General features: G+C 43.7%; 1 protein-coding gene across 3 annotated transcripts in view; it reads left to right on the top strand.

Moving 5' to 3' along the window:
• Nucleotides 1-19,181, top strand: part of RTN4RL1 (reticulon 4 receptor like 1) — a 269,312-nt gene extending 250,131 nt beyond the window's left edge. For all 3 annotated transcript variants that reach the window (XM_068270079.1, XM_068270078.1, XM_068270080.1), the window contains exon 2: nt 15,745-19,181. In XM_068270079.1, coding sequence (XP_068126180.1) covers nt 15,837-17,087 — 1,251 coding nt within the window. In that variant the 5' untranslated portion in view covers nt 15,745-15,836 and the 3' untranslated portion in view covers nt 17,088-19,181. The remainder of the gene's footprint in view (nt 1-15,744) is intronic.
• Nucleotides 19,182-19,533: the final 352 nt, after the last annotated feature.

Below are 19,533 nucleotides of genomic sequence, written 5' to 3'. Positions count from 1 at the left end.
CCATCGAACATGTCAGTCCGACATCTTGCAGCATTTCCGATCGATACATGCAACCAATTTCTCCCTGAATCGCATCGTCGATCAGACATGCTCATGGCGGCACAGATTCAATAATAATCAAATTGTATGGTCTATCGGCAGCAAAGGGCTTGATTAACTAACTGGCGCTAAGTGCTAGTGCCGTGTGAAAAGCCGTTTTTTGCCCCTAGTGCGTGCAAAGCTACTTTGCGTGCAGCCCCGCTCACTGCGCCTATATTAGTGACGTCGCACCCGCTGCCCCTTAAACATCACGCCGTTTCAGGGGCACCTGATGCGCCATTATCAAGGGGCAGAGGGTGCGACGTTATCGTCGCACCGCGCACTAATATAGGCGCACCAGCACTGTGCCTGCAGTGAGTGGTACTAAGACTGATGTGTGGGCGCAAACTACTTAGTGCCGTAGTTTGCGCCCACTAAGTGATAAGGCACATTAACCGGCTTAGCGCCGGTTAGTGAATCAAGCCCAAAGTCGCTTGATGTATAGCCAACTATAGAGTGTGCTCTATGGCCGTCCATGTGCTGTAAGCACCCATTTTAGGCTCTGGAGTTGCAGTCAGAATGAATTTCCTCCTGTAGTAATGATCTTATAAGCATTAAGGGACGATTCTGATCTGAAGATATAAAAATGACAGCACTGTGATCAGTGGTGACAGGGCCGGGCCGAGGCATAGGCTGGAGAGGCTCCAGCCTCAGGGCGCAGTGTAGGAGGGGGCGCACAATTCATTCAGCTGTCATTCCTAATTGTGTATGAAGCAGAAAGAAATAAGAAAAGGGGATACATAGCAGTGACTGCAAGCCAGATAACTAGATATTAAGGTGTTGGGGAGGTTGTGGGCCCTGTGGCCCTCTTAGTCTAATAGCAATCAGTGTGTGACGGCTGGGGTGGCAGGGATGGAGGGGCGCACTTTGGTGTCTCAGCCTTGGGTGCTGGAGGACCTTGTTCCGGCTCTGAGTGGTGACGACCCTGCGTAGCAGCGCTCATTAGAGAAACATGTGATCAGTTTGACCAGCTGATAGATTTGTGGGGCTCTGATTTGCTGGTCATGATCACGTGGGACTAAAGCAGGAAGTTGATCAGTTTTGCAAATCAGCTGATCAGACTGATCACATGGATTGTTATGAGCTTCACTAATGATCCGGTTGGAAGAATTTATTTCACTTGCCTCTTACCAGCCACTTGTGACTCTGGAGTACCCTTTATTTCAAAATTGATTGTGATTATGGTTCCTGTGTTTACCAGATCCCAGATCATCTCCCAGGATATAAAGAGACCAGGGCCCATATGCAATTCACTTTTTCACCTTAGTTTTCTCCAAGTTGATATTTTTACAACTTGTTATAAAATGCCTTTTAACCACTTCAGGACTCAGCCTTTACCCCCCCCCCTTAAGGACCAGCACTGATTTCTAAGATCTGTGCTGGGTGGGCTCTACAGCTACCAGCACAGATCAAATACCAGGCAGACCGACCAGATCGCCCCCCTTTTTCCCCACTAGGGGGATGATGCGCTGGGGGGGGGGTCTGATCGCTCCTGCCTGCGTGTGGCTGGCGGGGGGGCACCTCAAAGCCCCCTCCACCGCAGGATTCCCCCTCTCCCTCTCCTCCCTCCCTGCCCCGGAGATCGGAGGCTGCACAGGAACGGATCTGTCCTGTGCAGCCTCTAACGGGCTCCTGCCTGTGACAGCGATCCCCGGCCACTGATTGGCCAGGGATCGCTGATCTAGTACAACGCTGCTACTGTTAGCAGCGTTGTAAAAATGTAAACAAAGCGGATTATTTCCGCTTGTGTTTACATTTAGCCTGCGAGCTGCGATCGGCAGCCGGCAGGCTATTCACGGAGCCCCCCGCGCGAGCGGCTGTTTCCTGATTAATTAGCCTGCAGCCGGCGACGCAGATGTGCGTCGCTGGTCCTGCAGCTACCACTTTGCTGACGCGCATTATGAGTGCGTGGTCGGCAAGTGGTTAAGCCACCAGCAAGCAAGAAAATACACAAAATAATTTTGACAGTACTTTATCTACTACCTTTTGATACTTTTTCATTTGCAAAATGCTGAAAAGTTATTTTAAAGAGAAGATGAAAAATTATCACCTAGGAGAAAACTTAGGAGAAAATGGGAATTGCATATGGCCCCAGGATCCCAATGGTGCAGTATTGCTATAAAACAAGGAATGTACAGTACATATACTATAAAAAGTGGAGGTGGCTGTGAATAGAGGGGCTCTGAACCTTTTGGCTATACAGTGGCGGCACTGTTATTGACCTGAGGAAGTGGGCTTGCACCCACAAAACGCCTTGCCTGTGCAAATAAAAAAGGACTTTTACTTAGTATGATTGATTCGTTTGTGAGGTAAGCCACCTCCACTTCATTATATTTTATCTTGCTTTTAAGAAAGTTTTTTCTGCCCTGGCCTGGGCACCTCTTTGCCTTTGTTGAAGCTGAGGAAGAGCACAGCAGCAGGGCCTCAATGGCTTAATATCGTTACACAGCATTGAGCGGTGCTGATCTGTTCTTGAGTCGATTTCTGTCAAATCCTGAACAAGATCAAGGGGGGAAATGTGGTAAATTAATGACTACTTCCGAGTCGATTTTCGATTGGGGAGCGATCAGTGGCTTGCATAACCGGACTGGGCCATTAGTGCCCCATAGAGGGTTAACTGTAGTGAAACCCTACCTATCATACCTGAGAATCCAGATGTTAGCCCTGATAATAAACAGATCAACGGCCAGCGACAGTAACATTGTAAAAACACGCTTTCACGCAACGCCGCCACCAACATTTTAACAAACTCCTGCGTCACCATAGACTTACATGACTTCCAGTCCGATGCAGATCACTGCAGGAGCTGCACGGCAACGTAGGTATGTGCTTGCTTTAAATAGGGCACTTCCGGCATTGCATACTGCAACGTGGTTAGTATGAACTACCCCATAGACTTTCATTAGGCTGCGGTAGAGTGCGGTAAAGCAGTGGGGTCCCACAGGGGTCTGTTCTGGGTCCAGTGCTCTTCAATTTATTTATTAATGACCTAGTAGATGCAGTAGTGAGCAATGTTGCTATTTTTGCAGATGATACAAAATTGTGCAGAATCATTAACTCTCAGGAAGATAGTGTCATATTGCAACAGGATCTGGATAGGATGGCTATATGGGCACATACATGGCAGATGAAATTCAATGTTGACAAATGTAAGGTCATGCATTTTGGACGTACTAATGGTCTAGCACCATACAAAATAAATGGGATACAGTTGGGGACATCAAACTTGGAGAAGGACTTAGGAGTACTCATTGACAACAAGTTAAATAATCGTACTCAATGCCAAGCAGCTGCAGCTAAAGCTAACAAAATTTTGGGATGCATTAAAAGGGAAATAAAAACTCGAGATGCTAGCATAATATTGCCCCTGTTTAACTCTCTAGTAAGGCCACATCTGGAATATGGAATTCAGTTCTGGGCACCACATTACAAAAAAGATATTGCAGTTTTAGAGCAGGTGCAGAGACGAGCAACAAAATTGATGCGTGGGATGGAAGGTCTCACTTATCGAGAAAGGTTAGATAAACTGGGTTTATTTAGTCTAGAGAAAAGACGCCTTAGAGGGGATCTATTTAACATGTATAAATACATCAGAGGGCAATATAATACCTTGGTGGATGAGCTTTTTGTCCCTAGGCCTTCTCAAAGGACTAGAGGACATGATCTGCGCATGGAGGAAAAACGTTTTAGCCATTTATTTAGGAAAGGGTTCTTTACAGTAAGAGTGATTAAGATGTGGAATGCATTGCCACAGGAAGTCGTTATGGCAAACTCTATACCTGCATTTAAAGGGGGCTTAGATGCTTTCCTTGAGTTGAAAGACATCCATGGATACAATTACTAGGTAATGCCTAATGATGTTGATCCAGGGATTTTATCTGATTGCCATCTGGAGTCGGGAAGGAATTTTTCCCTTTAGGGGCTAATTGGACCATGCCTTGTAAGGGTTTTTTCGCCTTCCTCTGGATCAACAGGGATATGTGAGGGAGCAGGCTGGTGTTGTACTTTATACTGGATGAACTCGATGGACGTATGTCTTTTTTCAACCAAAATAACTATGTAACTATGTAACTATGTAACATGATTAGCACTGCATGGGCACCCTGAGGCCGGTTTCAGGCTAGAGATTGGCGGCCACCGCCAAAAACAGGCCTTCGGGGATTACCACGTTAATACATGGTAATCCTCTTCTGGCTTGCGCTCACTTCCTGTTTTTGAAATACGGAGGTGCGCAGAAGCGTATTGTAAAAACACGCTTTCACGCAACGCCGCCACCAACATTTTAACAAACTCCTGCGTCACCATAGACTTACATGACTTCCAGTCCGATGCAGATCACTGCAGGAGCTGCACGGCAACGTAGGTATGTGCTTGCTTTAAATAGGGCACTTCCGGCATTGCATACTGCAACGTGGTTAGTATGAACTACCCCATAGACTTTCATTAGGCTGCGGTAGAGTGCGGTAAATTTAACTCACTGCACCACCCCAGTGTGAATGGGGCCTTAACCTCCCTGCCGGTTATCCCGAGCTCAGCTCGAGGTAACCTGCCGCGGAGGATTCCTCAGGCCCTGCTGGGCCGATTTGCATAATTTTTTTTTGTTACACGCAGCAAGCACTTTGCTAGCTGCGTGTAACTTACGATCGCCGCCGCTCCGCGCCGATTCGCCGCAACCCGCCGCATCAGAGGGTGCCCCCCCCACGAGACCCGTGCGCTGCCTGGCCAATCAGTGCCAGGCAGCGTCGAGGGGTGGTTCGGGACTCCCTCTGACGTCACGACGTTGATGACGTCGGTGACGTCATCGCGCCCGTCGCCATGGCGACGGGGGAAGCCCTCCTGGAAATCCCGTTCAGAACGGGATTTCCGGATGGGTATATGCGCCGGTGGCGATCGGCGCATTCGGGGGGACGCCGCAGGGAGGGGGGAAGCATGTAGCTAGCGCTAGGCTAGCTACATGTTAAAAAAAAAAAAAAATAATGCCAAAAAACACCCTCCCTGCCGTGCGCAGCAATTTTTTATAACGGCAGGGAGGTTAAGGGTCTCATAAAGACCACTTAGTTTTTCCATAGGACACCCCACCGCATAGTGTGCCAATATCTGCAGTGGAATATGATAAGGGAAGTTCTATGGACCTGTATTGAACTTATTCTACTTCTTCTGTGCACCAGGGAACCTTTCCTCTATATTTTCCTGTCAGATGAGCAGATGATGAATTATTGTCTGATATTTTCGATCCGGAGTTGCCGCCACACAAAACTCAACTAAAAATAGGTCCGTGTTATGTTCTCCTGGGCTGTATTACCCTGATTGCTGTCTGACTCCAGTGTTTTATTTTATTCAGCATCCTCTGTGCTCTTATGATTGGAATATCCACTGCTCTGCCAAGTTTTAATCAGTTTATAACTGCGTAACATAGAAGCTATGGATCTTATGCTAAATTACAGAAATCAGAAATTACAGAAATCATTACAGCGCACGTGGATTGAGAGCCATGGCATTAGGCGAGGAGGCAGCCACGTGCCCAATATTACAGCACTTTATCCAGCCTAATGTTCAAGGAGGACTGGACAACGCACAGATAAAAGGGGCCGGCTGTTTCTGAAGGCTATTTTGAGCACGTGAGTTCAGGTGGCACAAAGCTGAAAGAAGAAAATGAAGCTCTCTTTATACCGGGGCAATCAAATACATTTAAGCAATGATGTTTTTAACCTGTAGCCTCATACAGAGCTTAGACATGGAGGGTGGCTCTTTTAAGCCACACAGCGCCGAGCAGCGTAGAATAGATTAGCTAATGCACTCAAATGACACACTTAAAACTAAAGTACACGGGGATGTAGATTTTTGAGAGTCAAATCATTGCTAAGTGGCTCTCTCTGAGTTCTAAGGATTGAAATTGCTTCAGAGAATAAAATATATCTGCCAATTTATCTTGTACTCTAGGGCAATGGTGTCATGATCTAGATTTAGGGCACTTAAAAACAGGACAGTTCTTTTGGGGAGACGTGGGTAATGGTTTGCGAATTATAGTTCACTGTGTGACCTGGAAGTTTATACATAACTTTGCTTTTTAATTATCTCGTGACTGTAGGACATACACAGGTGTATAAGTAGATTTAAAGGTGAACTGTGCTTTCAGTCATACTTATTTCCGTTTATTGGGTTCTGATTCTCTTCGATAGCGGTGGCTGTTGCAATGAAGCTTTTAGGAAAAATTCATCTTTTAGACAGACGCACTACTATGGACATAGGAGCCATAATGCTACAATGGAACCTTAAGGGAGGAGAAGAGCTAGTGGGTTCTGACACAAATATATTAGAGCAATCTTCATCTTCTTTCCACATGTCTAGCATGGCAGGCAGTGTCTGGGTTGCTAGACAATCATTAATGCCAGCATCCTTGTCCAGGACTAAGAAGGTTCTTTTTCCCATCTAAGGAGTCCAAGAAGAGAAGGGGTAATAATATGCAGGGATTTATGGTCATTAATTTGGGTACCCAGGTAGTTTGGGCACCATCATAGATGCCTATGTCAACTTTCTAGCATCCTCAAACAAGTTATATCCTTTAAGATAGTGCAGTGCTTTTGACCTCAGCTGGCAGCACTCCTTGTGCTGTAAATTCTTGGAATGCTTTGATGTCTCTCTGCTAGCAGAGGATGTAGAAACTGAAAGCAGAAGTCCTCTGCTATTGTCTCACACTGCCCCCTAGTGAGAAGTTGCCATACATACCCATTACAGCAGTACTAATTATGAGCAAGAAAATGTAAAAATTGCTAAAATAAATTAGCATGGAGCACTTGCAAGCATCTAAATAAATTGGCTATTGAAGGGTAATAGCCAAAAGTAGCAACTATTACAGGTGTTTTGGGTGCTAGAGGTGCCCAATAAAATAAAAAGTGTCAAGGCCACCCGCTATAAACTGCAGTTAAATAGCGGGTGCGGAGCTGGCACCCAAATAAGCTGTAATAACCTCTAATAACCACAATCACAACCAGTGATCATCTGAATTGATCTGTTGACTAAGGCATCAGGGATGCTGTACACACAATAGATTATTTGCAGAGGAATTCGTTATAGGCCGCATCAGCCAAATTTTGTCTAGCATGTGTAGGATGCTTAAGAGTATGTAATAATAGGATTTCTGAGCAAGTGCTTGGTCATGTAAGTCTGTGGGGAAGAGGTGGGAAATCATCCCGCTCTCTAACAGACTACTCCTTATTTCTGCACTCTGCAAATTATACCTAGGGGCGGACCTACGATGATGCAGCAAGAAGGTCCTGCTTCAGGCAGCATATTAACTGCTGGCGGTGCTGGGACAGTGACACTTGGAAGGGGTGACACCTGCCCAGTAGAAGTGGGGAGGAGGGCCACATCCTTCCTCCCTCCCTCCCTCTCCATAGCCCCCCTCCTGTGTCCCCTTACAGAGCTGGCGCAGCGGATCATTTCTGTAAATCTCTCACCTGTCCAAGAGACACATCCATACTTCTTGGCAGCCATCTCTTCCCTACTTTCTGTTTCCCTGCACGGGGAAACAGGAAGTAGAAAAGAGCTAGCTCTCTGGAAGCATGGACGCAGGGCGGCAGCAAAGGGGGCGGCAGCAAGAAAAAAAATGGCTGTAGGTGGCAAATAGTGAAGAATCGGCCTTGATTATACCTTAACTAAAAATAACTATCATTATTATTAAAAATAAAACAACAGTAAAATTCATCAATAGTAACATTGGCTGCTGCCAGTGCCGTTTTTGTATTATTTCAGACATTATCCTGCTTATCAATTAGACTGAACTTTTCCTTAAAGTACTGAGAGTCATAAGAGACATGCAGGAATGTTCAAGCTAAAAAAATATGTTGGAGAGAAGAGTTGAAAAATAGGACATGAGAAGATTACAGGTCAGCTGGACTCAGCAGCAGTCCTCCAACCCCAGAGGAAGGCATTTCTCCTTCGATCAGTATGGGCAGACGGAATGCAAGGTGTAACCCTTTTTTCAAATAAACAGGAATAAATTGACCATAAATTTTGGCTTAGTAGGCTTGCTTATGCATGCACCATGGAGATATCACTTCATTATAGATTCTGCATCCGTTCCCAAGTGCTGCTAATACAGGAACCCTACTGATGTCATCACCTGGGTTAGAAATAGGCCTAGCCAGAAATTCATTATAAAAATATATTCCTCTATGAGAAACAAAAATTACACTGAAGCACTCCTAGCTTAAATTGTGCCACATTCCGGCGTCTGCGCTCCCTTCGCACATAATGAAATGGCAATAATATCAATGAGCTTAGCGGAATGACAGTCACACATTATCCTCTGCCCATATTCTCTATTTTGTGTCTAAAATATGTTTCCTAATAACAGTATAAAAAATGGATTGGATGGGGAAATTAAAGATATACTAAATCTAAATTTAGGACACATCCACAAAGGGATGATTCAGAGTAAATCTCTTGACTTTTTGAAGGAAGTTTTAGTGCTATTACGGGGACACTCAGCAGAGCTTGTGGATTTGATAGGATCCAGATATTGGGTAATGAAAAAAGTAATTGTATACAAAGTTAAAGTGAGGCTTTAGCTAAAAATACACATATCTTGTGAAGCTCTCTATAAATAGTACTCTGGAATAGGTCGGTAAGTAAACAGTCTTCTTTTGCAGACAGGTTTAAAGTGCTTTCGCAAAAAGTAATCTTGATTTTTCTTAGTAAGGAAATACTTTACTATCGTTTAGTTCCAGGATGTTAGGATGAATGCTTATAGACTGACTTACTCTGCATTGCTCAATAAGTTCTGCTTAAAGGACACCTGAACTGAGAGGGATATGGAGACTGACATATTTATTACCTTTTAAATAATACCTGTTGCCTGGCTGTCCTGCTGCCTCTAATACTTTAAAGTGTACCAGAGATGAATAGGAAAAAAAAATCATACATTCTTGGGGATTCCTCCAGCCCCCTCCTGCCTGATCGCTCCCTCAGCGCCATCCTTCACCTCCTTCGATGTTTGGTAATGGGTCCTGGTATCTTTGGCCATTCGGGGCCAGTCGGCGCTCCCCCGTCTCGCTCCTGCGGTCAGGAGAGTTCTGCTCCTGTACAGGTGATGAAAGCTCCCGGCGACAGAAGCCCAACAGGGCAGGCGTGCGGTGCCTGCCCATGCATGCTCAGTAAGCCCTCACTGGCCAAGATACATAGAGTGGAAGACGGCGCAGAGGGTGAGATCAAGCCCGAGGGTCTGGAGGAGGCCTCATGTATGTATGATTTTTTTTTATTCATAGCAGGTTCCCTTTAAGCCATGGACCCTGAACAAGCATGCAGATCAGATGTTTCTGGCTGAAGTCTGTCTAGATTATTAGCATACTTATTTTAGGTATGTGTGACCCAGACACTATTGCAGCCAAAGAGATCAGCAAAACTGCTAGGCAACTGGTATTGTTTAAAAGTCAATAAACATGGCACTCTCCAAATCTCTCAGGTTTCAGGTGTACTTTGACTCCTCCCAGACCGTTGTAGCTGGAAAGTACTTCCTGCTGGTGGCTGTGCATCTCTGACAGGACAAAGTTTCCAGCTATTCACCGCCGCACACTCGCGCCGTCCTTGCTGTTCACACCACTGTTCCATTGCTGCATCTACTCGCTCTGCTGTCTTAGTTCTTCCGCATCTCGATCAGGAGCCAATTTCATTGGCTCCTGACCCCATGATTACTGTGAGCCAATCGCAGTAATCACGGGGCACAAAAGGGAAAGGACGGCTCTGGTCCTTAAAGAGGAACTGTAACGACAAAACATCCCCTGGGGGGTACTCACCTCGGGTGGGGGAAGCCTCCGGATCCTAATGAGGCTTCCAACGCCATCCTCCATCCCTCAGGGGTCTCGCTGCAGCCCTCCGTGCAGCTGTGACGTCAATATTTACCTTCCCGGCTCCTGCGCAGGCGCTCTGACGGCTGTCGGCTCCGAAGTAGGCGGAAATACCCGATCACCGTCGGGTCTGCTTTACTGCGCAGGCGCAAGTTTCCGGCGCCTGCGCAGTAGAGCGGACCCGACGGAGATCGGGTATTTCCGTCTATTTCCGTGCCGAAAGCAGCCACAGCGCCCCCGCTGGAGCCAGCAAAGGTAAATATTGAATCTACAGTCGGGTCTGTCGCCGGCTGTTCGGAGGGCTGCAGCGAGACCCCCGTGGGACAGAGGATGGTGTGGGAAGCCTCATTAGGATCCGGAGGCTTCCCCCACCCGAGGTGAGTACCCCCCAGGGGAGGTTTTTGATGTTACAGAGTCTCTTTAAAGAACCAGAGCCGGTTGGTCCCGAAAGGGTTAAAGAAACACTGAAGCGAAAAAAAAATTATGATATTATGAATTGGTTGTGTACTATGAATAATTACTAGAAGATTAGCAGCAAAGAAAATATTCTCATATTTTTATTTTCAGGTATATAGTGTTTTTTCTAACATTGCATCATTCTCTAATATGTGCAGATTACACTCAGCATTCAAAATGATTCTTTCAGAGCAGTCTGTGAAGTAATGAACTCTCCTCTGGCAGAGGAAAAGAAAACAGTTGAGATAATAAAAGTCAGATAACAGCCCTCTCCACGACTTTGAAAGTCGTAGAGCTTAATGGCTTTTTTGCATAGAGATAACAACTGGAGTTTCTTAACTCTTCCTGTACTAAAAACAATTAGACTGATGTGTCTGATCTTAATGTTTTATTTCTTAGCTGTACTACACATACAAATCATAATATCATAATTTTTTTTTCGCTTCAGTGTCTCTTTAAGGTGAATTCATATTGGTATTATTATTATTGTATATTTACATAGTGCTGGCATCATCTGCATGCATACCGACACTCCAAGGGCTTGATTCACTAAACCGTGATAACTCATGTCACGGCCGTTTTCGTGCGTGTTTTCACATTTGCGCGCGTTCGTGAATTTGCACGTGGAAACGTGAATTTGTGCACGTTTGTGATTGCATGTGCAAGTTCAAGATCGCGCACAAACACAAAAACACACGTGAAAACGGCAGTGGTATGAGTTATCACGGTTTAGTGAATCAAGCCCTAAGTGTGAAAGTTGCCTGGAGCGCCAAATCAAGAACATATCATATAATTTAAAGTAAAACTTAGTACTCCATACAGATGTAGTGGATGCATTTTCCTGCCTTTTTTTCTGCCCTTTTTATTGCTTATGCCACTCTCAAAGTATTGGTCAGGAGCTCATTGCCAGCCATTTCAAGTATCCTTCACATTCAGAACCAGAGTCCACTCCTCCATAGTCAGCAAGCATGATAAGGTGGAGCCAAGAACAACAGCAGCTTCACCTGCAGGGACTGCTGTCAACTCCTTTGGCTGGGCTCCTCCAGGGGCGTATCTGGGTAATATAGCGTCTATAGCAAACAGTAAAATTGCGCCTTCCCCCTCAGTCAGTGTCCCCTTCCCCTCTAAAAACAGCATCCTTTCTCGTGTACATTTGTTATGGTTGCCTGTGGTTTTTTGGCACGGGATGTTGCCGAAGTTACTTTTTTGAAATATCTCTTCTTATTCCCTTTTTTGTACTCTATTCTCACACTAACCTTCCCCTCTTTTAACACCTAACAGCAACCTCCCACTTCGGTCCTAACCTTCCCCTCGTGACTTCCTCCCTCATCATTACAGCTGATTAGTTTGAACATCAGATATGGATTAAGACCATACAGGGCCCCAGGAAGACCAATTAATATGTGCCCCTGCTTTTCCCCCACTCTCTCTATTTATTGGATGAAAGGGTGTTAAGGCAAGTCTCCCAACAGTAAATGGGAGACCTCAATTCAATACTGCAGGAGAGGAAGATTAACTTTTATCTGTAGGCCACGCTACCACTATAAGGCAATTGTGTTGTCCCTAGATACCAATCTGCGTTACCCAGATAATTTGAGAAGCCATGGTGCCCTAGATATTAGAATGAATGATCTGAGTCTGAGTGACAGGGAGGCACAGAGGCAGCCATGTTGCCCATGTTGCTGTGGAGCCCAAGGCATGAGCCATGCCTGCACCCCTCTAAATCCGCCACTGGGCTCCCCCATGTTTTCTGATCAAAATTTGATTACAAGATTTTTTTTTCTGCCGATTCTTCATCTAAGACAAAAAGGATAACATTCCGCCAATCTGCTTACTGAGTTATGAGATTGTATATTTAGAGCATTGCCTGGAGTTGGCTTTTTACCATTCTTATTTTTGTAGGGCATCCTGAGCTCATTATAATAACCTAGCACAAATGGTACAAACAGAGCAAGCTTGAAGTCTCTCTTGATCATGTTGGCTTTTTTGCATAAACACTGAATGAAATATAGCAGGGCTGGGTAAACAAGCAACATACATCAGTCTTTTAAAGAGCCTCTGGGAATCAAACTCAGCCCATACTGGAAAGCACAAAATAGCAGCTCCACCCAAATCAGTGTATTCTGACTTGGCTGTAGCAGACATTTAGTGAGATTTTTTTAAATGTTAACTTTGATGAATATGCAATTGCCTGTGTTCATCCAAAATGAATATGTATTAGGAAGTACAACACATACAGATCAATGAAGGCAATTCTCACCTTGATCACTTGATACTGACAACTTGTTTTAACAGGTGTGAATCCTGATTACTCATATTTCTCATCTACTCTGCTAGGCATGCATATTGGATCCACATTTTAAAATACAGCAGAATAATGAGTTGGAATTTAAAGATTGGCAATAAACGACCTTTGGAACCCGAGTCGGCGATCTTTAGAACACAATCTATTTTTAATGGACGCTTCATTATTTAAGATGTCCTCATGCACTTTATGCAGTGACATAGAGATACACAGAAGTGGCATTTCTTCAGTGTGATGTCTTAAAAGGGTCACAGCCAGGGATATTGGAAGTGGGAGATTTATTTGTTATAGTGCAGAAAAAAAAGCTTTTAATGTCCATAAGTGGTCCTTCGGTTCCTTTACATAGTAAACTACTAGCTTTATGAGAAACTAGGTCTATTATAATAAATTGTTACATACATTACATATTATTATACATATATCCTATATAATAAAATCCCCGTCCTGTGCCTTCCTGTGTCCTTGTGTCCGTGCATCTGTTGTGCCTGGCACACATGTGTGGCACACGGACAGGCTACGGGCAGCGATCAGGACAGGCATGGGATGTGCGCCAATGGGTGCATGTGGGTAGCGGGTGTGCTTGTGTTGGGTCACAGAGGCATGGCACACAGCTGTGCACGGCGCACACCAGCCCATTATTAAAGCGGAATATAACCCTGCATTTCAACTTTGCTCTAAAACATTATTTACAGCATATTATATGCAAAAAGCATTTTTTTTTTACTAGACCAGCATTGGAAGGGTTAAACACAGAGGTTTAAAGTTCTGTGGAGAGATATGCAGAAGTTCAGATTGTTACATTCTATTTATTCAAATGTATCTATTGAGAAATGTTACACACTCTTTGGCTGTCCTCCAGCTCCTTCTCAGTGAGAGAGAGTGAGCCACATTCAACACTTAGATACATTTATGTAAACAAAATGTATCTATGTCAGCTTCGGATGTGTCCGCAGAAATCTCCAGGAATTTTAAAGCTCTGTGTAACCCTTCCAATGCTGGTCTAGTAAAAAAAAAATGCTGGTTGCATATAATATACTGTAAATAATGTTTTAGAGCAAAGTTGAAATGCAGGGTTATATTCCGCTTTAAATGGCCTTTGTGGCTAGTACATACAGTATATAATGGTGATAAATACATATGGAAGATAAATGTGATTTGAGGGGGTGCTTCTATAACAAAGGCACGTCACAAACTGCACTCCTCATATCTGCAGGGGTTCACAACTACAACACGAAAAACATACTAATAAGGTCATTCGTTTCCTGATGCCGCCACACCAAAAATTGTCTTGGACAGTGAAAGCGACATCCTATATAATAAGTGTCTCTGCGTCCCTGCACTTCCTGTGTGTGTGAGTTCCGTGTTTTGCGCTACTGCACATGTGCAGGGACGGACAAAGACACTGTGAAGAGTTGAGGGAGGATGGGGCCGGAAGGGGCGGGCGTGTGAGTGATGGGCACGCGCACGTGCAGGACACGCACGCGTTGTGGGTGCAGGCACGCACGTGCTTGGCGCATGCGCACGGGACGTGCAGCGATGTGGTGACAGACCTGGCCCGTTTTTAAACGGGCTAAGATCACTGGTTAAACTATAAATATGGTAGTGATTAGCGAGCTTGTCTGGGGTTCGGTAAAGATGGCCATACACTTATCGATGGCAACTAGATGCGACCATCAGATAGATCCTTGAGAAATCAAATCTGGCAGGGATCTATCTGATCTGTGCCCCCCGTTTTTTAATAGATTTTAGTGTGAAATCGATAAAAAAAAAACTATCCAACCTCCATGCACAACATTGAATGTTTGATGTTTACAATGTGAAACTTTACTGCTTCCCTTTTCTTGTCTCCTTTATACAGTTAACCCCATTATCAGAGGCATAACAATAGACCCTGCAAGGGAGGCAGCCGCAGGGGGCCCCAGAAGCTGTTGGTGGAGAAGTTTATTTTCCCTGTCCTGAGAGACTGACAACTTAGGGCAAAGAGAGAAAAAACTTTCTGCTCTCTGCACAACTGTTCTAATGACTGCATCTGCTCTGCCACTGATGAGGAATCATACAAAGTTTTGCAGACAAATTTGTAGACAGTTCCTATTCAGTGTGCAGCAGGGTCTTGTGTGCAGTGCCCTGCCCCCAGTCTATCCATTCCCTTCCCTAGTGCTTTGTACTGTAACAATGCTGGAGAAGTCTGCAGAGCCAGTTCTGCTCCATCAGAGGAGAACAGAGCTAGTGTAATAAGCTGAGTCTGGGAGCACACTCGTCTGTCGGTTTTCTGTATGTGTTTTCTGTGCACCATGGGCCATATGCAATTAACTTTTTCTCCTGAGTTTTCTCCTAGGTGATATTTTTAAACTCGTCAATAAAATGCCTTTTAAGCCACCAGAAAGCAAGCAAATACTCAAAATAATTTTGATAGTACTTTATCATTTACTTTTTGGTACTTTTTTAGTTGACAAGTACTGGAAAGTTATTTTCAATAGAAGATAAAAAATTATCTCCTAGGAGAGAACTTGGGTGAAAAAGTGAATTGCATATGGCCCAATGTGTGCAGCACTTCACTGCTGTCTGTTTTTATCAAGTGTGCACTAGCCAACTGATTAACATTGGTTCTCAGTTTACCCGTGCAGAAAGCGAGGGGGAGTGGTAAGGCCGCCCAGTCCAAAGTTTTGCAGGGGGGCCAAGTGATTTCTAGTTACGCCCCTGCCCATTATATTTGGAGAAAAAATACAATATACACGAAACATCTAGGCCTTTATTTGATTCACTTTTTCTCCTAAATTTACACCTAGGAGATACTTTTTCACCTTCTGTTTAAAATACATTTTCAGCTCTCAGCAACTGAAAAAGTACCAAAAGTAGGTGAAAAAACACTATCAAAACTATGCTGAGTATTTTTCACCTGCTGACGACTTAAAGGGCATTTAATTGATTAGAAGACTAGAAAAAGTGAATTGAATATTGGCCCCAGTATGTTAACATATATGCGCTGCATATGAGTAACATTTGCATTAGAGTGTACTGTGAATAAATATATTAATGTTTTATGTTTTTGTTTCTTTGCAGGATGCCACTTGGACCTATTCTTGGTTCTCTTTGGACTGCAGTTGCCTTTTATTTCGCTATGCCCCATAAACTGTGTGTGCTACCCATCACCAATGACAGTCAGCTGCCAGTCACACAATTTTGGGGCCGTACCAGAAGGAATTCCAGAAATCAGCGAGAGGATATTCCTACAAAACAATCAGATAACCATGCTGCTCCGTGGACATTTCAGCCCTTCATTACTCACCTTGTGGCTTTATAGCAACAACATTACTTTCATTGATCCAGACACATTTGAAGGGTTTGACAACCTTGAAGAACTGGATCTAGGGGACAATCGCTACTTGAGGGCTTTGGCAGCTGAGACCTTTCAAGGGTTGTCAAGACTTCATACCTTGAACTTGTACAAATGTGGTCTCAGTTCCTTGCCTAGTGGAATATTTAATGGCTTGCACAGTTTGCAGTTTCTTTATCTTCAGAACAACCACATTGAGTTCCTACAGGATGACATTTTTATAGACTTGGTTAATCTAAGTCATCTCTTCTTGCATGGCAACAAGCTTTGGAGCCTGCACCAGAATACATTCAGGGGTCTGGTCAACCTAGACCGTCTTCTGCTCCATCAGAATCAACTCCAGATCGTTCACAAAAATGCATTCCATGACCTTAAGAGGCTGACCACACTTTTCCTCTTTAACAACAGCATTTCAGAACTTCAAGGGGATTGTCTGGCTCATCTTTCTGCTCTGGAGTTTCTTAGACTTAATGACAACCCCTGGGACTGTAGCTGCAAAGCTAGGTCCCTTTGGGAGTGGTTACAAAAGTTTAGAGGGACAAGTTCAAGTGTGGAGTGTGAATCGCCTGTTATATTGCAAGGTAGAGATCTAAAAACGTTGAAAGCAGAAGAATTCTTACACTGTTCAGGCTCAGAGTCTCTTCACCAAATTAAGACTCACACTTTCAGCACCACACACCAGATATCACACAAAGGACATCATTCACATCATTCCTCAAAGGAAAAGGGCAAAGATTTGCACCAAAACGAGCCAGCTGCCTATCCAGATTCACGTCCAGGAAGTAAAAAAGCAGGGAAAAACTGTACAAGCCACAAACACCGAAACCGGATCTCCAAGCCTCAGTCTGGAAAGAGCGTTCATGATGTACAGGATTACATGCCGGATTACCATCTGAAATCAAATTATGACAGTATGCCCACTGCTACAACAAAAAGGAAGACTAAATGTACTCGTAGGACGCCCATCAGGATACCCAGTGGAGTGCAGCAGGCGGCAGAGAACAGGTGTGAGGGGGTCAGGGTATCTCTGCTGCTCTTTCTCCTGGTCTTGGCTGTCATTTTACGCTGACCTGCTGTGGAAGGAACTATAGCCACTGCCACCACTTTCTAAAGGACCAGCATTTCTTTCTGTTATACTTCTTTATTTGTGTATGGAGGATTTGACATGAAGGATCAGTGAAAGTGGCTTCTGGTGACCTATTAGCTTGTGTTGGTGGATTATAAATGTGAATCGGATGCAAAAAGAGTTGGGGGAAAAAAAGCATAATCACAAGCCTGTACTACATGCAGCCCCAACTTTACACCTACAAAGGGCAACATCTTTCAAGAAATGACCGAAAATTAATTATTCAGTCTTGTTCGGACATTCAAAATGGGGCATTCTTACTAATCCTTCCTTTTATTATTTCGTTTTTTTATACATATTGTTTGATCTTTGAAGTGGGATTATAATTGATTAAAAAAACAAAACCTCCCACAAACATGACTAGTCAGGCCTCCTACACATGCAACAGACACTGTGTGAGTAATGTCTCCAACTGGTTCTCTTGGCCTATTCAGTTGTTATTGGTCTTTGGGCCAGTGCTGCTCAGAAGACAATCTACAATTCCTGAAAAATAAACTCAGGCATATATATAGCAGGGCTCATCTGCCGTGCTACCAAAGGAAGGTTGCAAGCATACAATAGGACTTGTTAAAAAATAAAAAAAATAATAAAAATAGAAATGAGATTCCTGCAGGCAGCCTGTTTATTTTATATCTGTATCCACATAGTTATTTAATGACACAGTCCTTTATCTACCCTCTTCTGTCCAAAATATTCATAAGTGTGTCTATAAATGTTTCTATGGCTATATCTCAGAAAAAAAAATATTCAGCAAAAAAGAAAAAACAAAAAATTGTGCTGTTTGTTTTATAGCAAATAGACATTATTGGCTTTCAGCTTCTTTTGAAAACATTGGCATCTCTGCATAGTTATTTTGGGGGAGAGTGATATACCTAATAGGCCACAGTGGTAAAGGACAGGGGGTACAAGATGGTGGCATAAGGTGCCATCTTGAAGTGGCTGCAAATGGTGTTCTATTTTTTTTTTGTATAACACATCAGTCCGTTTTTGAGGATAAACTCGTAGTCACATGATGCTGTTGACAAGGCAATGAGCATAAATGGATAGAAACTGACCTTGTAAGTGTAACATGCCTACAGCATGTGATGGAGGTGTATTCTTATTCAGCCATAGAAGTCAGTGTCGTATTTAAGGAGGGGAAGGTGAAAATGGGACATGTCCTTGAAGGTCAAGAAGAGCAGAAGAATGGATGGCTTCCTTCAGTGTTAGTTGAGTGTTTGCCTTATAGCTGGTCTAGGGGTATTCACAGCATAGAGTTTTGTCCCAGGTACTGGCCATAAACCTATTACTAGAGGCGGGCATAACCTTACGTAATGTGGTACATCATACAGTTTAGCTTGTGCCTATCACACAGACTCTCTCTACGTGGTTCCAAATGTACCTATGAAAAAGGCCTATGAGATGGGAATATATATTTTAATAAATGATAGAGCAGATATACATCGGAAGAAAAAATTATACAGTTTTAGTGGAGTCTACCTGTGCCTATTACTGTTTGCAGAGTATGCTGTGTTCTAACATCATCCATGAAACTTATGAAATGGGTCTGAAGTTAATGTACCAAGTTGGTTGCCACCCCAGCAAAATACAAGACCTTATCTACAGTTATGTGTGGGTCAGTTTTCCTCGATGTCCAAAAATACGTCCTCAAAGGCTAGCATGGAAAGAGCATAGAGGGACAACCAAGTCCTGGGACTAAGCTCTGCAGTATACAGAGTGCTATGGGGGCTATCAACAGTTTTCACTCAAGTTTTACCAAGAGCAAACAAAACATAATGTGTATATAGACATATGTATGCATTATGTCCATCAGATGTATGAATAAAATCTCAATCATGTAAGGATCAGACCTTTTGCCCTGGAAACTGGAGTACACACCATGATAGGTGACCCCATTGCCGGTAAGAAGTAGCAGTGTTAACCGGATATAGGTACCAGTTCTAGTGAGTACTGCACACACAACAAAAATGTTATTTCTGTAAAAGAACTTGTGTGATCAGAAGGGAAACTCTGGAATAAAGTCGAATAAAAAATAGCCTTGAGTATAAAAAAAAATTCTCTCTGCTTGCTTTTTTCCTCTCCACATGGGTTTGATGTGACAAGAATACATTGGTTTCAGGCTGTTTCTATTCATTCCCTAGGCTCATTGTTTTTGAATGTGCAGCATTTGTATGCGCTGTCTACGTTGTCTTATTACCATATTTTAATGTGCTGACCACTGTTTATTACAGTAGCAGTGGCCCCTAACATTGTATTCTTGATGTGATGTATTACATCTACAGAGTCGCAGTGTGTCTATTATCTAATCAAGGAGGCACGCAAGTGACAGCCAAATTGGATTTTTGTCTCTCCTTAGCAATGCACGGCGATGGAAGAGTTCAAAATGTAC

This window comes from Hyperolius riggenbachi, chromosome 2, assembly GCF_040937935.1.
Source record: "Hyperolius riggenbachi isolate aHypRig1 chromosome 2, aHypRig1.pri, whole genome shotgun sequence".
Classification (NCBI taxonomy): Eukaryota; Metazoa; Chordata; class Amphibia; order Anura; family Hyperoliidae; genus Hyperolius; species Hyperolius riggenbachi.
This window is presented reverse-complemented; position numbering and strand designations above follow the sequence as displayed.